General features: G+C 37.3%; 1 protein-coding gene across 1 annotated transcript in view; it reads right to left on the bottom strand.

Annotated features, from left to right (window-relative positions):
- Nucleotides 1-674: 674 nt before the first annotated feature.
- Nucleotides 675-16,314, bottom strand: part of proza (protein Z, vitamin K-dependent plasma glycoprotein a) — a 36,922-nt gene continuing 21,282 nt past the window's right edge. Inside the window, exons 9-10 of the mRNA XM_077230587.1 lie at nucleotides 15,288-15,613; nucleotides 675-2,573 (exon numbers count right to left, since the gene is read on the bottom strand). Coding sequence (XP_077086702.1) covers nucleotides 2,367-2,573; nucleotides 15,288-15,613 — 533 coding nt within the window. The 3' untranslated portion in view covers nucleotides 675-2,366. The remainder of the gene's footprint in view (nucleotides 2,574-15,287; nucleotides 15,614-16,314) is intronic.

Genomic DNA, 16,314 nt, shown 5'->3' with positions numbered 1-16,314 from the left:
AGAAGCTTTTACTTAGTATCGACCCGATCTGCTTATAAACTCATTACGCCAGTGCTGATGCAGTAAATTAAATCAGAATATCAGATCAAACGCTTTTCCTGAAACCTGATAATATATCGAGTGGATTGTAATGTATCTCAAGTGTTCACTGTGAACAGAAGGAGAATATGAATGCACATTGACAATAAATATCACAATATAATCCAATGTTTGAATGTATTCAATATCATTTTATATATAATATAGAAAACGGTGTAAAGCAAATATATATATAGCCAAAAAAGTAACTCACTTTATTAAAAAACATACATATGTGAATTTATTTCATGCCTTATGTCATGTATATTTTTATACATTACATGAAGCATGAATTATTGTCAAAACATCGAGATACAATTTTAAGCTTGAATTTGTATGCATTCTGAAAATATATTTTAATATATTCAACTGTTTTTCATATATGTTAATATACTGCAATATATTGGGCAAATGTGAAATACCTCTAGTTTTGTTTTCTTCCAGTTGCGCTCCTTTCACATATACTGTAAATTGTAAGTTTTTAATGCTTTAACATCACAACTCGCCTAATGCATTAACTCAGCAAAAAAGAAGAAGAAAAAAAAGGTCCCTTTCTCATGATAGTGTATTTCAAAGAAAACTGAGTAAATTCCAAATAAGCTTTACAGATCTTTATTGGAAAGGTTTTTCATGCTTCAATAATTGCACATGCACCCGTGGGACAATCCTTAAGACAGTTTACAGGCGCTAGACAATTAAAGGAAAATAATTCATTCAAATTCATTTTTAAATAAACATCTTTAAAGAGACTGCAGCAACACTTTGTCAGAGCCTCGAGTAAATCACTTATTTTGTTTAGTTGTGGGAAAATGGTGATTCTTGTATCCAGAATCGTGCAGCTCTACCAAACATCAGTTTTTTATCTCTCTCTTTATTATTATTATTATTATGGCGAAGAGTCACTTTATCCACAGAATCACAGCAGTATCTATATGATAAATGCATAGTCAAGGTTCCTCAACATCACTTCTTCACATATTTCTGAATGGCTGCCCAAAGTCAAGCTTAAAAAAAAGAAAGATGTATTAGTTCCTCAATTATTCCATCTGCACTTTTCATGCTCATTAGTTATGCAATCGCCGTATATTACTATAATTGAGTGTTTTGGTACAAAAAACTAACTAAAATAAGTGAGGGAAAATTTAATAAAAAAATTTAAAAAAAAGAATGTCATGACCCATTCATTCATACACATTCATTGTGTAATTGAGAAATATTATTTCAAAGAAAAGGAAGTGTCTGATAAAACAGGAGAGGTTCAGGACCTACTGCTTTATAATTACTTCCAAGCACTTCCAAGAAAGCACTGAATAATATAAGATAACTACATGGGTTAAGATTGGGATTAGGGATTGGTTCAGGGTTAGTTCCCGGTTTTAACCCAATTATTGTAATTACTACACAAATATATAAGTATAATAAGTATATAGGGTTACACTTTTTTTAATGTGTCATTGTTACAGTGTACTTATATATTTAACTTATCCTTAGTTAATTTGACCCCCATAGAAATGAATGGAATGCGAGGAATACTTCAGTACACACAGATAAACCTAAAAATGCTCAACATTCAAACTAAAAATGCTCAACATTCAAACTAAAAATGCTCAACATTCAAACTACTTTATTAGATTTGATCAATAAAAAATAAATATAATTTAATCTTTCACTCGCGGGTCAAAATGACCCAAAGCCCTTAAATTATACTTTTTTTTTTTTGTCCAGAAAGCTTATTTTATTTCATTTTGATAATATTTTTCTATTTTTTAATGCAATTCTTTGGGGGAGATTTTAAATTTTATTTACCCTTAAATTACTAAATTACTTTGTATTTATTATTTATTGATCAAATCTAGTAAATTAAAGGTAAATAAATAAAAAAAAGACTCCCAAAAGAATTGCATTAAAAAACAGAAAAAATATTATCAAAATAAAATAAATTAAGCTTTCTGGACAAAAAGAAAAAAGAAAAATAAAAAGGTATAATTTAAGACCTTGGGGTCATTTTGACCCGCGAGTGAAAGATTTGTTACAGGACGCGAGGGAAGGATGAGGGTTAAGAACTGAGTAATATTAATTAACAACATGTACTTACTAGTTAGGATTAGGATTTGGTTGAGGGTTAGTTAGTTAGTTATAATTTACTGTTATTACTATGATAAGTACATATATGTAACAAGGACACTGTAAAATAAAGTGCTACCATTACGTCTGTAGTGGAAACAATGGTAATATGAACTGAAATAGCACGGGTGAAGTGTATTGCGTGTTCGTGGTTTTCTCTCTGGTTAGGGCCTCATGAAGGAGTTCAGCCATGGCAGGAAGCGGGACACTTTCTGTAGGACGTATCCGCTCTTGCAGTCGGTTCCCGAGGGCCGGCTGATGATGCCGGTCAGGAAGAACACCTCTCGGTACAGTGTGAGCACAGGACTGCCGGATGCAAACACACAATCCGCTTTAGATCGAGGCATCGTACAGGCCATCTTATTGGTGACCTACAGACAAAATAAAACTAGTCAGTCATATACACTAGAACAACTTTAAATAGGTTTGATTCACCTATACTGAATATTTCAGTCCTTTTTTTACACAGTTAGCCCTTACAAATACAAGACTTTGTTCATAATTCTTTTCCAAATGTCCCTTACAATCCAGCCCTTTCTTACTGCTTGCTGTTGATCTTTGGGGGCCAGTGTTAATTTCGTTAATGAAAACTATGACGAAAAATGTTCGTTGACGACCTTTTTTTTCCCTGACTAAGACAATACGATGACAGACGACACCCATTAAACGATAACTGTGACTATATCAACACATGCAATATTGTTGATGAAAAAAGACGAGACTGAAATGTGTTTGAAAAAATAAAAACTTGACCAAAACCACTTGTTTTTGTCAAATAAAGGAGGAAACAACACATTACAGACATGTTACGAGCGTTCATGCTTACGGTTGCCAGATGTCAATAATTTAATTATTCAGTCAGAGGTTTTCTATTTGTTTTCTACCCGGTGTTTTCAATAGCATCTGGCAACCATGCGTGAAGCGCGGATGATCTGAAAACACAGACAAGTAAGCTGGGGTTCAGCGATGTTCATTTGAGATTTTCTGCGACTAAATCTGCGATCAAAAATTATTATTATTATTATTATTTTTTAATCGTTGATCTGCGATCAGAATCCAGGCTTATATCCAGTAGTGTTTTTAATGTTGATCATATTATACGAGCAAGAATGCAATGTTTCCCGAATATCCACAATTTAATATTTCCCGAATATCCACGTGACATTGATTTTATACAACAGTTCAAAAAAACAAAAGGGTAACATTAAGTGCTGTACTACATTTAAAACAGTATTTCAGTAGGCTTATTGCTATATTTCACAACGAAAGCCACAGCAGAACTGCAGCACACAGCGGTGATTCGTGAACGAATCTGTGGCTTTGAACGAATCATGAGATTTAATGATCCATTCATAAATACTTGCTTCGTTACTGAATGAATGAATGACTTGATGACTCACTCATAAAGACAGTGAGTTACCGCCACCTACTGGAGATTTTAATATAATAATTTATTAATATTAAACGTTTTGTATTATCATTGAATATTTATTGAACATTGTTTTATTTAAAGCATTATTTCTTTTTTAAAGGTACTTATAAAAGTAAAAAATGAAATGGACAAATCGATTTAAGGGGGCAAATATTGTCCCTTAACCAGGGGGTTCGGTACTCTAAAAAACTGGAACTAAGGAAAATGGATATGTAGAACTGCACAAGTGCTACTGCTAAAGAGTGCAATGTCAATACAGCCTGTTACCTTGATTCAAATTTCTCATAAGCTTAATCGAATTGGCCTAGCGAGAATATTTACAATGACATTTTCTTTCTAAATACTACATATAAAATAGCTACCAAAATTCAAGTAGGTAACTGCAGTTTGACTAAAAGTAATGTCGTAAAGTTGACAAAAAATGCAAAAGACTTTTCGTCAACTAAAACTAGACTAAAACTATGAAAGACAAAATGGCTAAAATGTGACTAAGACCAATAAGCATTTTCGTCTAAAGATGAAGACTAAAGGCCCGTTCACACCGGGACGAATTTCGCGCGCGATATTCGCCGACGTTTAACGCCTCGTGATTAAACAAAGGGCGCCAATGTGAGTGTGCACACCGGCGCGAAAAACGTCAAACGTAAAAGGCGTCATTTTTTTAAAAACGCCTCGGGTTCGTTTTTTTGGTTTGACGCGCCGCGTCAAAAACTATCCGACCAATGAGATTGATGCTTTTGCTCACGTATCTGGAGCTTCTGAAGTTACAGTAAAACACAACTTGGGGGCGCTCAAACACAAAACTGTCTTGCCGAGCACACACACGTAACGGCGAAGAAGATATACACCAAGTAGCGTCTACACTGCCGGGAAGAAGACGAGGAAGATGCAGGCCGAGATAAATGTAAAGCTGCTGGTCTCGTTGGTGTCGGAACATAAGCTTTGACATCCCACCTTCATGTTTTTGCCCATCGAAATGAGTCCCAGCTGCTACTACAGGTAACGCGACTCACCAAACAACACTTAGGCCTGTACTCATTCTGTACTACTGCTCTTGGTAAGGAGTCATTCACACAGCTCGTGTTCTTGGTTCAAAAAACCCTTGAGAGCACAATAAAATGGAACAGAATCCAGGGGTCTGGATATTTCTGTTTTACATTAGTTTTACATTTACGCCATCTAATGTCAGGGAATGAATCTGCACGTTCACTCGGCTCATGGTCAGCGAAAATCGCTTGGGTGTGAACACAAAAAATGCGTTGAAAAACGCTGGAGAATAATGCATGCCGATTTTCGTCCCGGTGTGTACAGAACTAAATCAAAAATGGCTGCCAAAATGAACACTGATGGGGGCCTAATTGTGATAACTTGTGTCTCTCTACTTCATCTCTTGAACTTCTTGTTTCTCTCGAGTTAAGTCATCCGGGACCCCTCCAGAGTTATCCTGTGTTCTCCCGGACTATGCAGACCAATTAGAAGTGTTCAGCAAGAACAAGACCTCGCCCTTGCCCCCACAGACCTTATGATTGTGCAATCCACTTGTTGCCTTGAATTCGCTGGTCCAGAGTAAGTTCAAACTGGAAACTTTGCATTCCTAAATACTGAAGTAGGTATGTACAGATATATAGTATATAAATAAAAGGATATAAACAACATATATTCATCATCGGGCCGGGGATCTGCTGTTACGGGCCGGGGATCTGCTGGCCCGTACTGATCATGAATCACGGAACAACTACGATCCCTAAGGCTACTTACATCGCACATCCTGCAATGTGACTATCGTGGATGCGCACATTGCGATATCAATTATAAAACGATATATCGTGCAGCCCTATCCGGTAGCCCCTTAAATAAAAAACGAACAGTCCCTAACAAAAAAATAAATAAAATAAATAAATGAAAAATAAATAAATAAATATAAATGAATCAATTTATTAATAAATACAAATGGGAGGAACACTTTGCACTACTTTCCCTTTCTGGTCTCCTCCTTCCTATTAAAAAAGGGGGGAGGAGGTGAGAATAGGGAGTGAACCAAATGCCCACACAGGCATATGAAAGTGGGTAGCCCAGACAGGTCTAACATTTTCTGGTTCGTAAAAACAGAGGGGATGAGAGCATTTGCATATCTTATAATATTTTTTGTGTATCCCATTGACCGCAAATCCAATAGCAATAATCTTAGTATATATCAAAAATAATCTAATTTTTATCAAGTACAGTAACTACAGAATTATAATTTATTCAGGTTCCCAAATCAAAAGGAAAATGTAACGCAAACCAGAGATGTCTGTAGACCAAGAATTCAAACAGCTCATCAGGAGCCTATATGCTTATCTTAGAACCTGCTCTTTCCAAACATTATCAAACAACCAGCATGTGGATATATGCTAATGCACGCAACTGGTTGCACATGGGACTAGATATACTTAAAGATCACTATCAGGAGTGCTTAGAAACGACACAAGCATCTATTCTTACCACATCTAGAACACGTTAGGTAAAAGCCTTGCAGATAGCAATAAAATGGGATAGACGAAACTTAAAATCCCTACAAGAACATACCATTGAATTAGCCTCCCAAGTTGTCACAACCTTCATGACAACAGATAAACCATCTCAACCCACCCAAAAACCGGAACCACTACCGCTAAAGTCCCCTACAATAGAAAACATTCACGAAAATGAAGAAACCCAGAAACAAGATAAACCAATAAAGGAACAAACAATCACTAAATGTCCAACCCCGAAACCAACGGTCCGTCGGAAAATTACAGAGACCGGAGAAGAATCATGCAACATTGAAACAAAACGACACAAACCAACAAACCGGATCTCCTCTATTAGATCAACACATGATTCCGATGACGAATATTTTTTTCCCACAATGGAATCAAATAACAACGACTTCACCTTAAAACCACCACAGGCTTTCTCCACACCCAAACGTCCGGACCCAGAGGAGAAACCTAGCACATCAAAACCTGCATTAATCCCAATACCTCACCTTACCCCGTTAAATACCTGAAGAAAGCAAAGAGCAAACCGTAAACCTCCAGACAGAGACTCGGACACAGGCCTTAGGGATTTCTGAAAGACAGGAACACCACCAGAACAAGTACCAAAACTTGAGTCTAACCCCCAAGAAACTACTCCTTTTTCTAGGCGCCTCTAACCTTAGCCAGCTACCCCACAGTAGAAACAACAAAGTACAGGTTGTCAGCTATCCAGGAGCCAAGTTAGAACACGCTTATCATATCCTAATAAAACCCAGACAGCTTCGGAAGTCCAACAAGTTATTTTACACTTTGGTTTAAACAACAGAAACGAGGGCAACTTATCAATCTTACGGACGGCGGTAGAGAGAGTTCTTTGGAGCAGCGCGACAAAACCTCCCAACAGCAATAATACATATTCCCCTCATAAACTATGACAGAAACGTATCAGGGAAACTCTTGACTTCCTAAATGATATTATCAGGGACAGGGCACAATACATCACCCTGTTACCAGGGGGTACCTGTACCTGTTACCAGTTACTGGACAGTCCAAACGGGAGAGGCCATGGCGGAGCACTGGCTGGGACATTTAAACTTGTCAGGACAACAAACACAGAACTGGTTAAACTAGACGGGACAGTGGTAAACCTCTCACAAATACACATCCTAACACCAGCAGAAACAGCAGTACTAAACAGGGGCCTATCTTTCATCCCAGCACACTCAACTAAATCACGGGATAGGCACTCTATAAGGGCCGAATTAAGTAAATTTCACCTAAGCATACAAAGGGCAATATTCTTTGGAACGGGGAGCGACCCAAAACTGATCCACTTGGAAACCCTCACCCCAACAAATTTGGGATTTCTTCGACAAAAACGAAAAACACCTAAAAGATCTGACAACCAACCCCCAATCACCGGAACCGAACCTGTCCCTACAGGAAATAAAAGCTCTAAACACACTTGCCCAAAGAAAGGATCTTGTTATAAACCAGCTAACAAAGGGTACGCAATAGTAGTTATGGACAAAACCCAATACATTCAATAAGGCTTACGACAACTACAGGACAAAAAATGTTTACACCAAAATTCTACACCCGATTTACCAAAAATCCATTCCCCGTATCAAACACATTATTGAAGAAACAGTTAAACAGGGCTATCTACAACCAAAACCGAAGAAATATTTGTTGGGAGAACATACCGAAAATTCATAAACCAAGAGAAGACTGGCCAACTCCCTACATGCCCCCGGAGGTCCCATAGTATCCTACTGTGGTAGTGAGTCATACAGGATTGCAGAATATAGTGGTTTCTACATAAAACCATTATCCATCAAACATGAAAGTTACATTAAAAAGATACATATGATTTCACTGATAAAATCAAATCTCTAAAAATCCCACCAGAAGCCATTCTGTTCACAATGGACGCTGTCAGTCTATATACCAACATTGAGACCAAATTGGGCCTACAAGCAATCAGAGAATGCTTTGAAAAGAACGAAGATAGCGCAAGACCAGACGGGACAATCCTTCAATTACTAGAAATTAGTCCGACATGTAATGACTTTGAATTTGCTGGAGAACACTACCTACAAATAAATGATACGGCCATGGGCAAAAAATTCAACCCTGCATATACAAACATTTATATGGCACGATGGGAGGAAACAATTTTTCCCAAATGTACTAAACTCCCATCCAGGTCGTCCCCTTGACGACATCTGGGGAATATGGCAACATGGAACCAAAAATTTTGAAACTTTCACACAGATCTTAAACAACCAGCACAAACTAATCAAAGTCAAAGCAACCACAAACCCAACCTCAATAGACTTCCTCTACACCAGGGCTATTCAAAAACATTTGCAGGGGGGCCAAACTAGGAAATTCCAAAATTTGTGAGGGCCGGACGGACAAATTGATATCAGCTAAAGGAAATTAAAATATACTATATGTATATACTAAGGTACATAATATATGAAATAAAATAAGGTACATTATTCTTTTGGTTTCCTTTATTATTTCAACACATTCAACTTGTATTGATTAGGCCTACAACAAAGTGCGCAACTGCAAATACTGAGACATATACACAGCTTTTACCCTCACAGTAAACATAAGTAATAGCTTATGTATAGTATATAGTATATATATATATAAATAAATCAAACAATCAAAATAAAGCTGTCATAAGTGCAAAACCGCAACTGCAGTTTCAAGTATCAAATCTTATTTTGGGAAATAACATTCAAATATCCCTTAAGTATATCTTTCAGACAGTAAGTACACATTTTAAAACTAGAAAAAACATTTCAAGTGTACAGTAAGTAAAAATCTGCTAACTATGTCCTGTAAACATACTCTTGATGAAAACTAATAACAAGAATATTTTTTTCGGTACAAAACCCGCCAATTTCACGCTGACTTTGCTCAAAAGAAGTTACCAGTCTGTCTATTCTACGTTGTCTCTCCACTGAGCCCTCTTGGTATTGCGCAGAAAAAGACTAATGTTTTGTAGTAAAATGTCTCTTCACATTATATTCTTGGGCCACAGCCACTGATTCGTTGCACAGTAAACACACAGGTCTATCGGTCCCTCGCTTGCTTGCCATAGTTGGCACAGTACTTCTCCGTCCATTCACTCTGAAACTTACGATTTTCTCTGTCAACTTTGCGGTTTGGGATGGACAACGCCATGTTAGATGCATGTGTCATAGGCAGCGTGAGAACATCAATCAGTGAGAATGAGTGTTTGTCACCATGGAGACGACCTGCTCCGCTCTAGAATATTTGCCTGTACCCTTGTCTGTGCGCCGCGGCAGATTTGTAGATTTTATTTTTTATTTTTTTTTATCTGCCGCGGGCCAGAATAAATTTCAATCGGGCCAAATTTGCCCCCGGGCCGCTATTTGAATAGGCCTGCTCTTCACCACCACCGACACTACAAGGGCCTAAACTTTAACGCTACCCACCGACTGGACTCAAAGGTCTTTTTCAAAGAAACAGACACACACGCTCCATTATAAAAGTTTCCACCCCAAACATACCTTTGAAGGGATTGTCCGAGCTCAAGTCCTGAGATTCTCAAGAATCTTTACGAGGGAGAAGGATTTTCAAGAGGCCAAACAAATTCTTTTTACAACCCTCAGGGTATTCAAAGTCAAAACTCAAAAAAATATACAAAGAACATCTCCAAAACCAAACACATCCTGTTCAGCGACACCCTTCCTTCCGCATCTTAATTAAACATTTCCAGAGGCATGGCATTCAAAATGTACAGATCAAAGGGATTGACCATAACCCGCACTGGACAGAACAAAGAAGACGGGCGGAATGACAGAGGATTACGAAGTAAAATACCAAGTTCCCAAGGGGCCTGAACGAATGACGGGAGGGAGATCAGTTTGATTAAACACAAATGTAAACTAAAAAAAATATGTTTATTTGTAAAAAACTTTCACAAAAGTTGTTCATCCTTTTGAAAGTTGTTCATCCTTTTATTCACACCTAAACAATTTTTTGTTTCAATAAAAATGTTTTCTTCTAAAGAAATAAAGAATAAATAAAAAATAAAAAAAATAAAAAGGGGACATGATGATCAAGAGATAGACAAGGAGCAACGGCTCAATTTGTCCTTCCTGATCTGAGACCCCAACATCTATTTACACAAATCATACATTTTTATCCCCCTTAACCACTGACAGAACAAGTAAGACCTATTAGCAAATATGCTTAAAACTTAACCCTCGTAGAAAGATATATAATTACAGCACAATCAACGATAAACCTGGTACCTACACAAACACTAAAATCTGACCCCCCTAGGGGACTAAGATCAAATTCCTCCAATATACCTAAAACCTAACGGTCACATAAGAGGAGACGCATCTTGGACAAAAGTTGGCTATCCCTACATCTACACCAACACTAGAATATAACCCTCACAGGGAATGAGGACCAAACTCTTAAACATACCTAAACCTAACCCTCACAAGAAAAAGACACCAAAAAGCTGGTAAAACCACATAAAACCCTTAGAAAACCACCTAAAATCCAACCTGAACCACCTTAAAACTAGCCACAACCTTCAAAAACACCATAAACCACCATAAACCAGAGAACCCGACAAAAACCACATAAAAACCCTTAAAAACCACCTAAATCCATCCAAAACCATCTAAAAACAACCAAAAACCATTAAAAACCACCAAAAACCTAGTAAACCAGATAAAACATCCTAAAACAATTTTCCATTTCACCACCAGTGAGGAAACCCAGACTATATCCACAAGGCCCTGAAATCTGGCTTTGTACGTCCCTCGACTTCACCAACTGGATGAATAATTATCCAGATATAAAAAATAACTCTAGATGGCGTTAATTCAGCCCAGATTAATTCTCCTTTGTTAAATGGTTGTAATGCTCTCACCTGTGTTGAATCAGTCCTAATGACAAACCATATTTAAGGCCCCACTGCCTTTTATTCTGGATCAGTCCTGTTGGTCTAAGCGTTGTCATTGGTGTAAGATTATTCCTGCCTTCTGTTTTTGCACTTGGATTGAATGTTTTTTGTTACCTTTTTGTGGATTGTGAACTCTTGGATAAATATCTTTCTGGACTGATGTTTAAAGGGACAATGTGTAGTTTTTTAGGTATTTTATTATCTAAAATCAATATTTTTATTCATAAAAATGTCCTCAATGGTGTAAAAATACCACTGCCAATTATCTGACTTATCCTCGTAAACAAAGAATTTATTATATTTATATACATGTGACGGGTAGGTCCACGGAGGCTTCCATGTCGTTCCGCCATCTTGAAAACTATAATAGCAGAGAGTTGTCAAAAAGTACTAGGCCAACACGTTTCCACAACGCATTTTCGTTCAGAGCCAGCGTCACGTGACTGAAAGCAGCAGAAACGGAGGAGCAGAGCAGTGAGAGGCGCTTCACTGCCCCGGCAAGTTTAAAAGGCTGCATTGCACTGTTATTTTTAATGGCTGACCATACATATGCCAAGCCACAGGAGAAGAAATCCTCGTCGCCAAAAAAGTCCAAAATTGAACGTAAAAGGAAACGTGACCGGAGATTACAAAAATGTAAAACTCGACGAAGTGCTATTAGAAGACATCCTGTCATAGCTTTTTGGTACATAACAGCTACCGTAGATGCAACACGCATTTGAAAAAGCGAGGCGCTAGAGAGCACAATTCGTTTGAATTCAAAATACAATTTCACCGCTAGATGGGAGAAATTCCTACACAATGTCCTTTTAAGGAGATCTCTTCTGTTTTGGATTGCCCTCTTTGTGTTGCCTCCCGTGGGGAGTTGTTTGAGTTACCCAGTAACACATTCATCTAAAGCGCTGCCTAAGACTGTTGCTAATATTTAGTTTTTCCCTCTGAAGTAAAGAGCCAAAGAACTCAGACTTTTGTGGTCTAGTTGTATTAATATTCCTCTGCACTTCGGTCGAACCTCCTTCAGTGGTGGAGTGGTCAGCATCAAGGACACACACACATCGGAGACCTGGGTTTGATCCTCAGCTGGATCATAACAACATGCTATTCTCACAATGGCAGTAAATTTATTATAATTTATTGATTCTCCCAACTACTACTTTTTATCTTTCCTTACTAAAAAAGCTTCCTGCTTATACTGCACTGTATATCTGTTCAGAAGCCCTTCCAGGTCTGTGGGATGTTTTGAGTCGTTTAACCGTGAATTACTGTCTCTGGGAGGCTTTTGTCTTTCGAACACAATAAAATGCACAAATTCACATCATTTCATATTTTCATGCAATGCAGGGGCTCCCCAATGTTTTATAGCTAGGCCAATAATAATAAATAATAAAATTAATTTCACTGTTCTCTGATTTCAGTTAATGGTCACATGACATGCAGGTAAACAAATAAAATATTTATATTTTTAATCTTCTTCAGTAAGTGTTTTGTTTTGTATGTTTTTTTTATGATTTAATTAATAGCTTTTCACTCAACTCATGAACCCCAGTCGGGGATACTCTGACGTAATGTAATATTTAATGGACATCATGTTGTTGATAACAAAGAATAGAATATATTTTCTTTCTCATTGTATTTTTTTTAATCAATATTGTACAACATTATCCTATTCAACTCAGTGTGATAAACAAGTTAGGACAAAAGTAATCGAAAAGTAATCAAAAAGTAGTCAGATTGCCTTAAATGTGTAATGTAATGGATTGCCGCGAATGTACTGAAAATGCTGAAAAGGAAACGAGGCATACATTTCAAGATGGCAGTCAATTCAGCAGATGTTGGTGCAGACGCGTATACTGTAATACCTTCTGCATACATTGTTAATTTAGCACTTTTTAAAACGAGAGGCAAATCGTTAGTAAAAATGCAATACATGAGTGGTCCTAGACAGCTCCCTTGAAGGAACTCCACATTATACTCTCCATCCAAGCAACTGCTGAAGGTCTAAACACATGACACTTTTCCAGAAGAAGCTTGTGATCAATAAGATCAAATGCAGCTGTAAAATCTAATAAGACAGCTCCACATATCATTTTATTATCCAAATCCCTATACCAGTCATCTGTCATTTGTACTAAAGCTGTGCTCTTTACATAGAGTCCCTTTCTGTAAGCATGCTGAACATTTGTTTTGTCAGATTATTTTCTGTGAAGTAACCTTGTATTTGATCAAATACTGCCTTCTCTTACTTAGATCTTAAGATTAGATCTAATATCTTACTTAGCGCTGGTAACAAACTTAGTGGACGACTATTAGGGCCACTAAATGGTATTTTCCCATTTTCTGGGAAAATGCTTCTTTCCAAGCCTGTGGAAATGTTAGTCGTGTAAGGCTTGCTTTTAATATATGACAGATTGGAGCCACAACATACTCTATGGCAATTCAAATCAATTTATCGTCTATATTATCTATCCCTGATTGTTTATCCTTACATATAGACTTTATTAATTTATTAATCGTTTCTACTTCTAATTCGCTGAACTCAAAATGACAATGTTAACCCCTCATATAATTTTTTATGTTTAAATGGTCAAGATATTGTCTGTTCCATATGATAATTCTTTCCTCAATTTATATACCTCTCTACCAAAATAATGATTCAAATAATTACCAATTTCTTTGGGTTTTGTAATAAAAATACCATCACAGTCCATCGAAGTAGGTTGTGTGTCTTACCATTTACTGTGCGCCAAAGCTTTTTCCCATCATTCATGTTCCTATTTAACTGTAGTACATAATATTGTTTATTTTTCTTTTGATTAGGTTTTGTCACATATTTCCTCAGTTTACAATATTTCTGTCTGTCAGTTATAGGTCCATTTTTTTGTGCTGTTTTCTTAGCCGCATCTCTCGGAGTCATATAATCTTTTAATTCATTATCAATCCAGGATGCTCTACAATTCCTAATCATCAATTTCTTAAAGGGAGCGTAATTATCAATGACTGTTTGGAATTTTTTGAGATCTGGTTTTTCTCCATCATAAATATCTGACCACCCACATATCTCAAAAAAGCATCATGGGAAAACCTCCTATATGACCTTTTATGCACAAGTCTTTGCTTGCTTTGTAATTCTATAATTCTATAATAACATCAGAATTAACTGAAATTAAATTCCACAAACAGCAAGAGATTACTTTACTTTTTTAAGGGAAAAGTAATTAAACTACTGTAATTAATGACTTGGTGTGTTTTGTCTGCGTTCTAACAAATGTTGGGTGTAATGCACTGTTTCATCAAATCAAACGTCATTAATAGCGGGTCTCTACCGTGATTTATCATATTATCATATCAGCATACCCTACCCCAGATCACCCTTTTTATGTGGACTCCAAATGTGCTCAAATAATAATATTAATAACACATAATAATAATGTATTATTTTAGTGAACTGGAAAAGCCCTCACCCACCTTCACATCACCATTAAATAAATTGTATGATGCTTGGATTATAAGAAGGGTTTGAAATTAACTTTTTCACTCACCCGCAAATTTGGCTACTACATTTTTAAATTACCGCCCATTCAGAACTTCTACTAGCCAAAAAAAATTTTTCTTTTTCTTTTTTCTATATATATATTTTAAAATTTGGATTTCATACATTCATTTCTTATTCAAACAAAATCCTGTCATCCAGCTTCTCCTCTCTTCTTCTTTCATACTTTTCACCATAAATGTATTTTAGGTGGACAGATCAATACAGTACGAAGAAAATAAATAATGTTGGATGTTGGAAAATAACAATGTCTTTTCTGTTCACCAAATCTTCACTATTGCTACAATGCAAATGAACAAGCGCGCCATTATTTGTTGTGTAGTGACATGTGTGTTCGAGTAAGCCAGATATGAGCAGATTCTGTGCAATACGCTGTATTTAATATATGATGATGACTCACGAGTATTTGCACTAAATCTGCGCAGATTTGTCTTACACAAACTTCCCCAGCAAGGTGAGTACATATAATAAGTAACACGCCAAATTGGCTTGTGATTTAACAGCGTAGTGCGCCACAGTTGATTTTTACCCGCATTTGGCGGGTGTTATTTTCAAACCCTGATTATAAGAGAACAATTTGTGAAATGAGAAACCCTGCAACTCCATAAAATCCTGACTTCTCCACACACATACCTGTCCGGAGTGGCGCTGGGAGCAAACCGGCAGCTTGTCATAGGACAGGTGGTTTAGCATGAGGTTCCCCTGAAACCCTGTGTCCCCGGAGACCTCCCTCCAGCCGGTGACGACCCCCAAGAGGTTTCCGGCCATGAGCACGCTGTCGGAGAAGTCCCGCTCTGGCAAACATGCTGGGAGAACCAGCTTCTTGAAGACGATCCTCTCCCTCAGCTCCACCACGGCCAGGTCGTTCTCCGGCTGGCCCTCAGCGTACAGCGGGTGGATGTGCACCTGCTTCACGTGGAGAGTCTGCTCTCCGGCTTCAAAGGAGCTCAGCCTCTTACCTGAGGAGTGTAGTTGAGATGAGAAAACTGACAGTAAAGGTGCAGTCTGTAAAAATGACAGAATAGGTCATTAAGAATGACGTCGAAATAGGTACTGCAGTCCAATTCAAAATATGGAGGATCATGGTTTCTCCTGCTCCTCAGACTGGACGCTCACACGGGTTGCCAGTTTGAGACACGCAACAGGAACGAGCGCAATGAAAATTGGCAAATTGGCAGCGTGCATTATCACACTGACCAAAACAACAACAAACATTCCAGCCTGGAAACAAAGTTAAATTTAAAATAACTGGCTGTAGAAGTTTTTTTCAGAGAAACGATTATGTGAACTTCCTCAATATATGCAAACATATATATGCAAACGTATTTTATGATTTAGTAGAGTGAAAAAGTTACATACAGCACCTTTAAGGCCTTGTAAGAATCACACACAGATAATATTATTAATATTTTTTTTTTCACTTTATTGGAATGGTATGAAACTTGGTAAAGGTTTTGGCACTTGCTATGTGAACACACACAAAAAAAAACCATGGACATGTTTCAAACAGATTAAATGGTCCTGAATAAAATTTGTGCTCCTCGCGGTAAAAAATAAGTGCATTGGAAATGAATGCGAGACGATTTTCATCCAGTGGAAGCGTTTGGTACTGCGGCCAAACAACATCTGACCGAAAGCTCATTTTTTGAGATATCAGGCT

The sequence above is a fragment of the Siphateles boraxobius genome, unplaced genomic scaffold, assembly GCF_051911475.1.
Source record: "Siphateles boraxobius isolate OS27281-9 unplaced genomic scaffold, OSU_SipBor_1 15, whole genome shotgun sequence".
Taxonomy (NCBI): Eukaryota; Metazoa; Chordata; class Actinopteri; order Cypriniformes; family Leuciscidae; genus Siphateles; species Siphateles boraxobius.
This window is presented reverse-complemented; position numbering and strand designations above follow the sequence as displayed.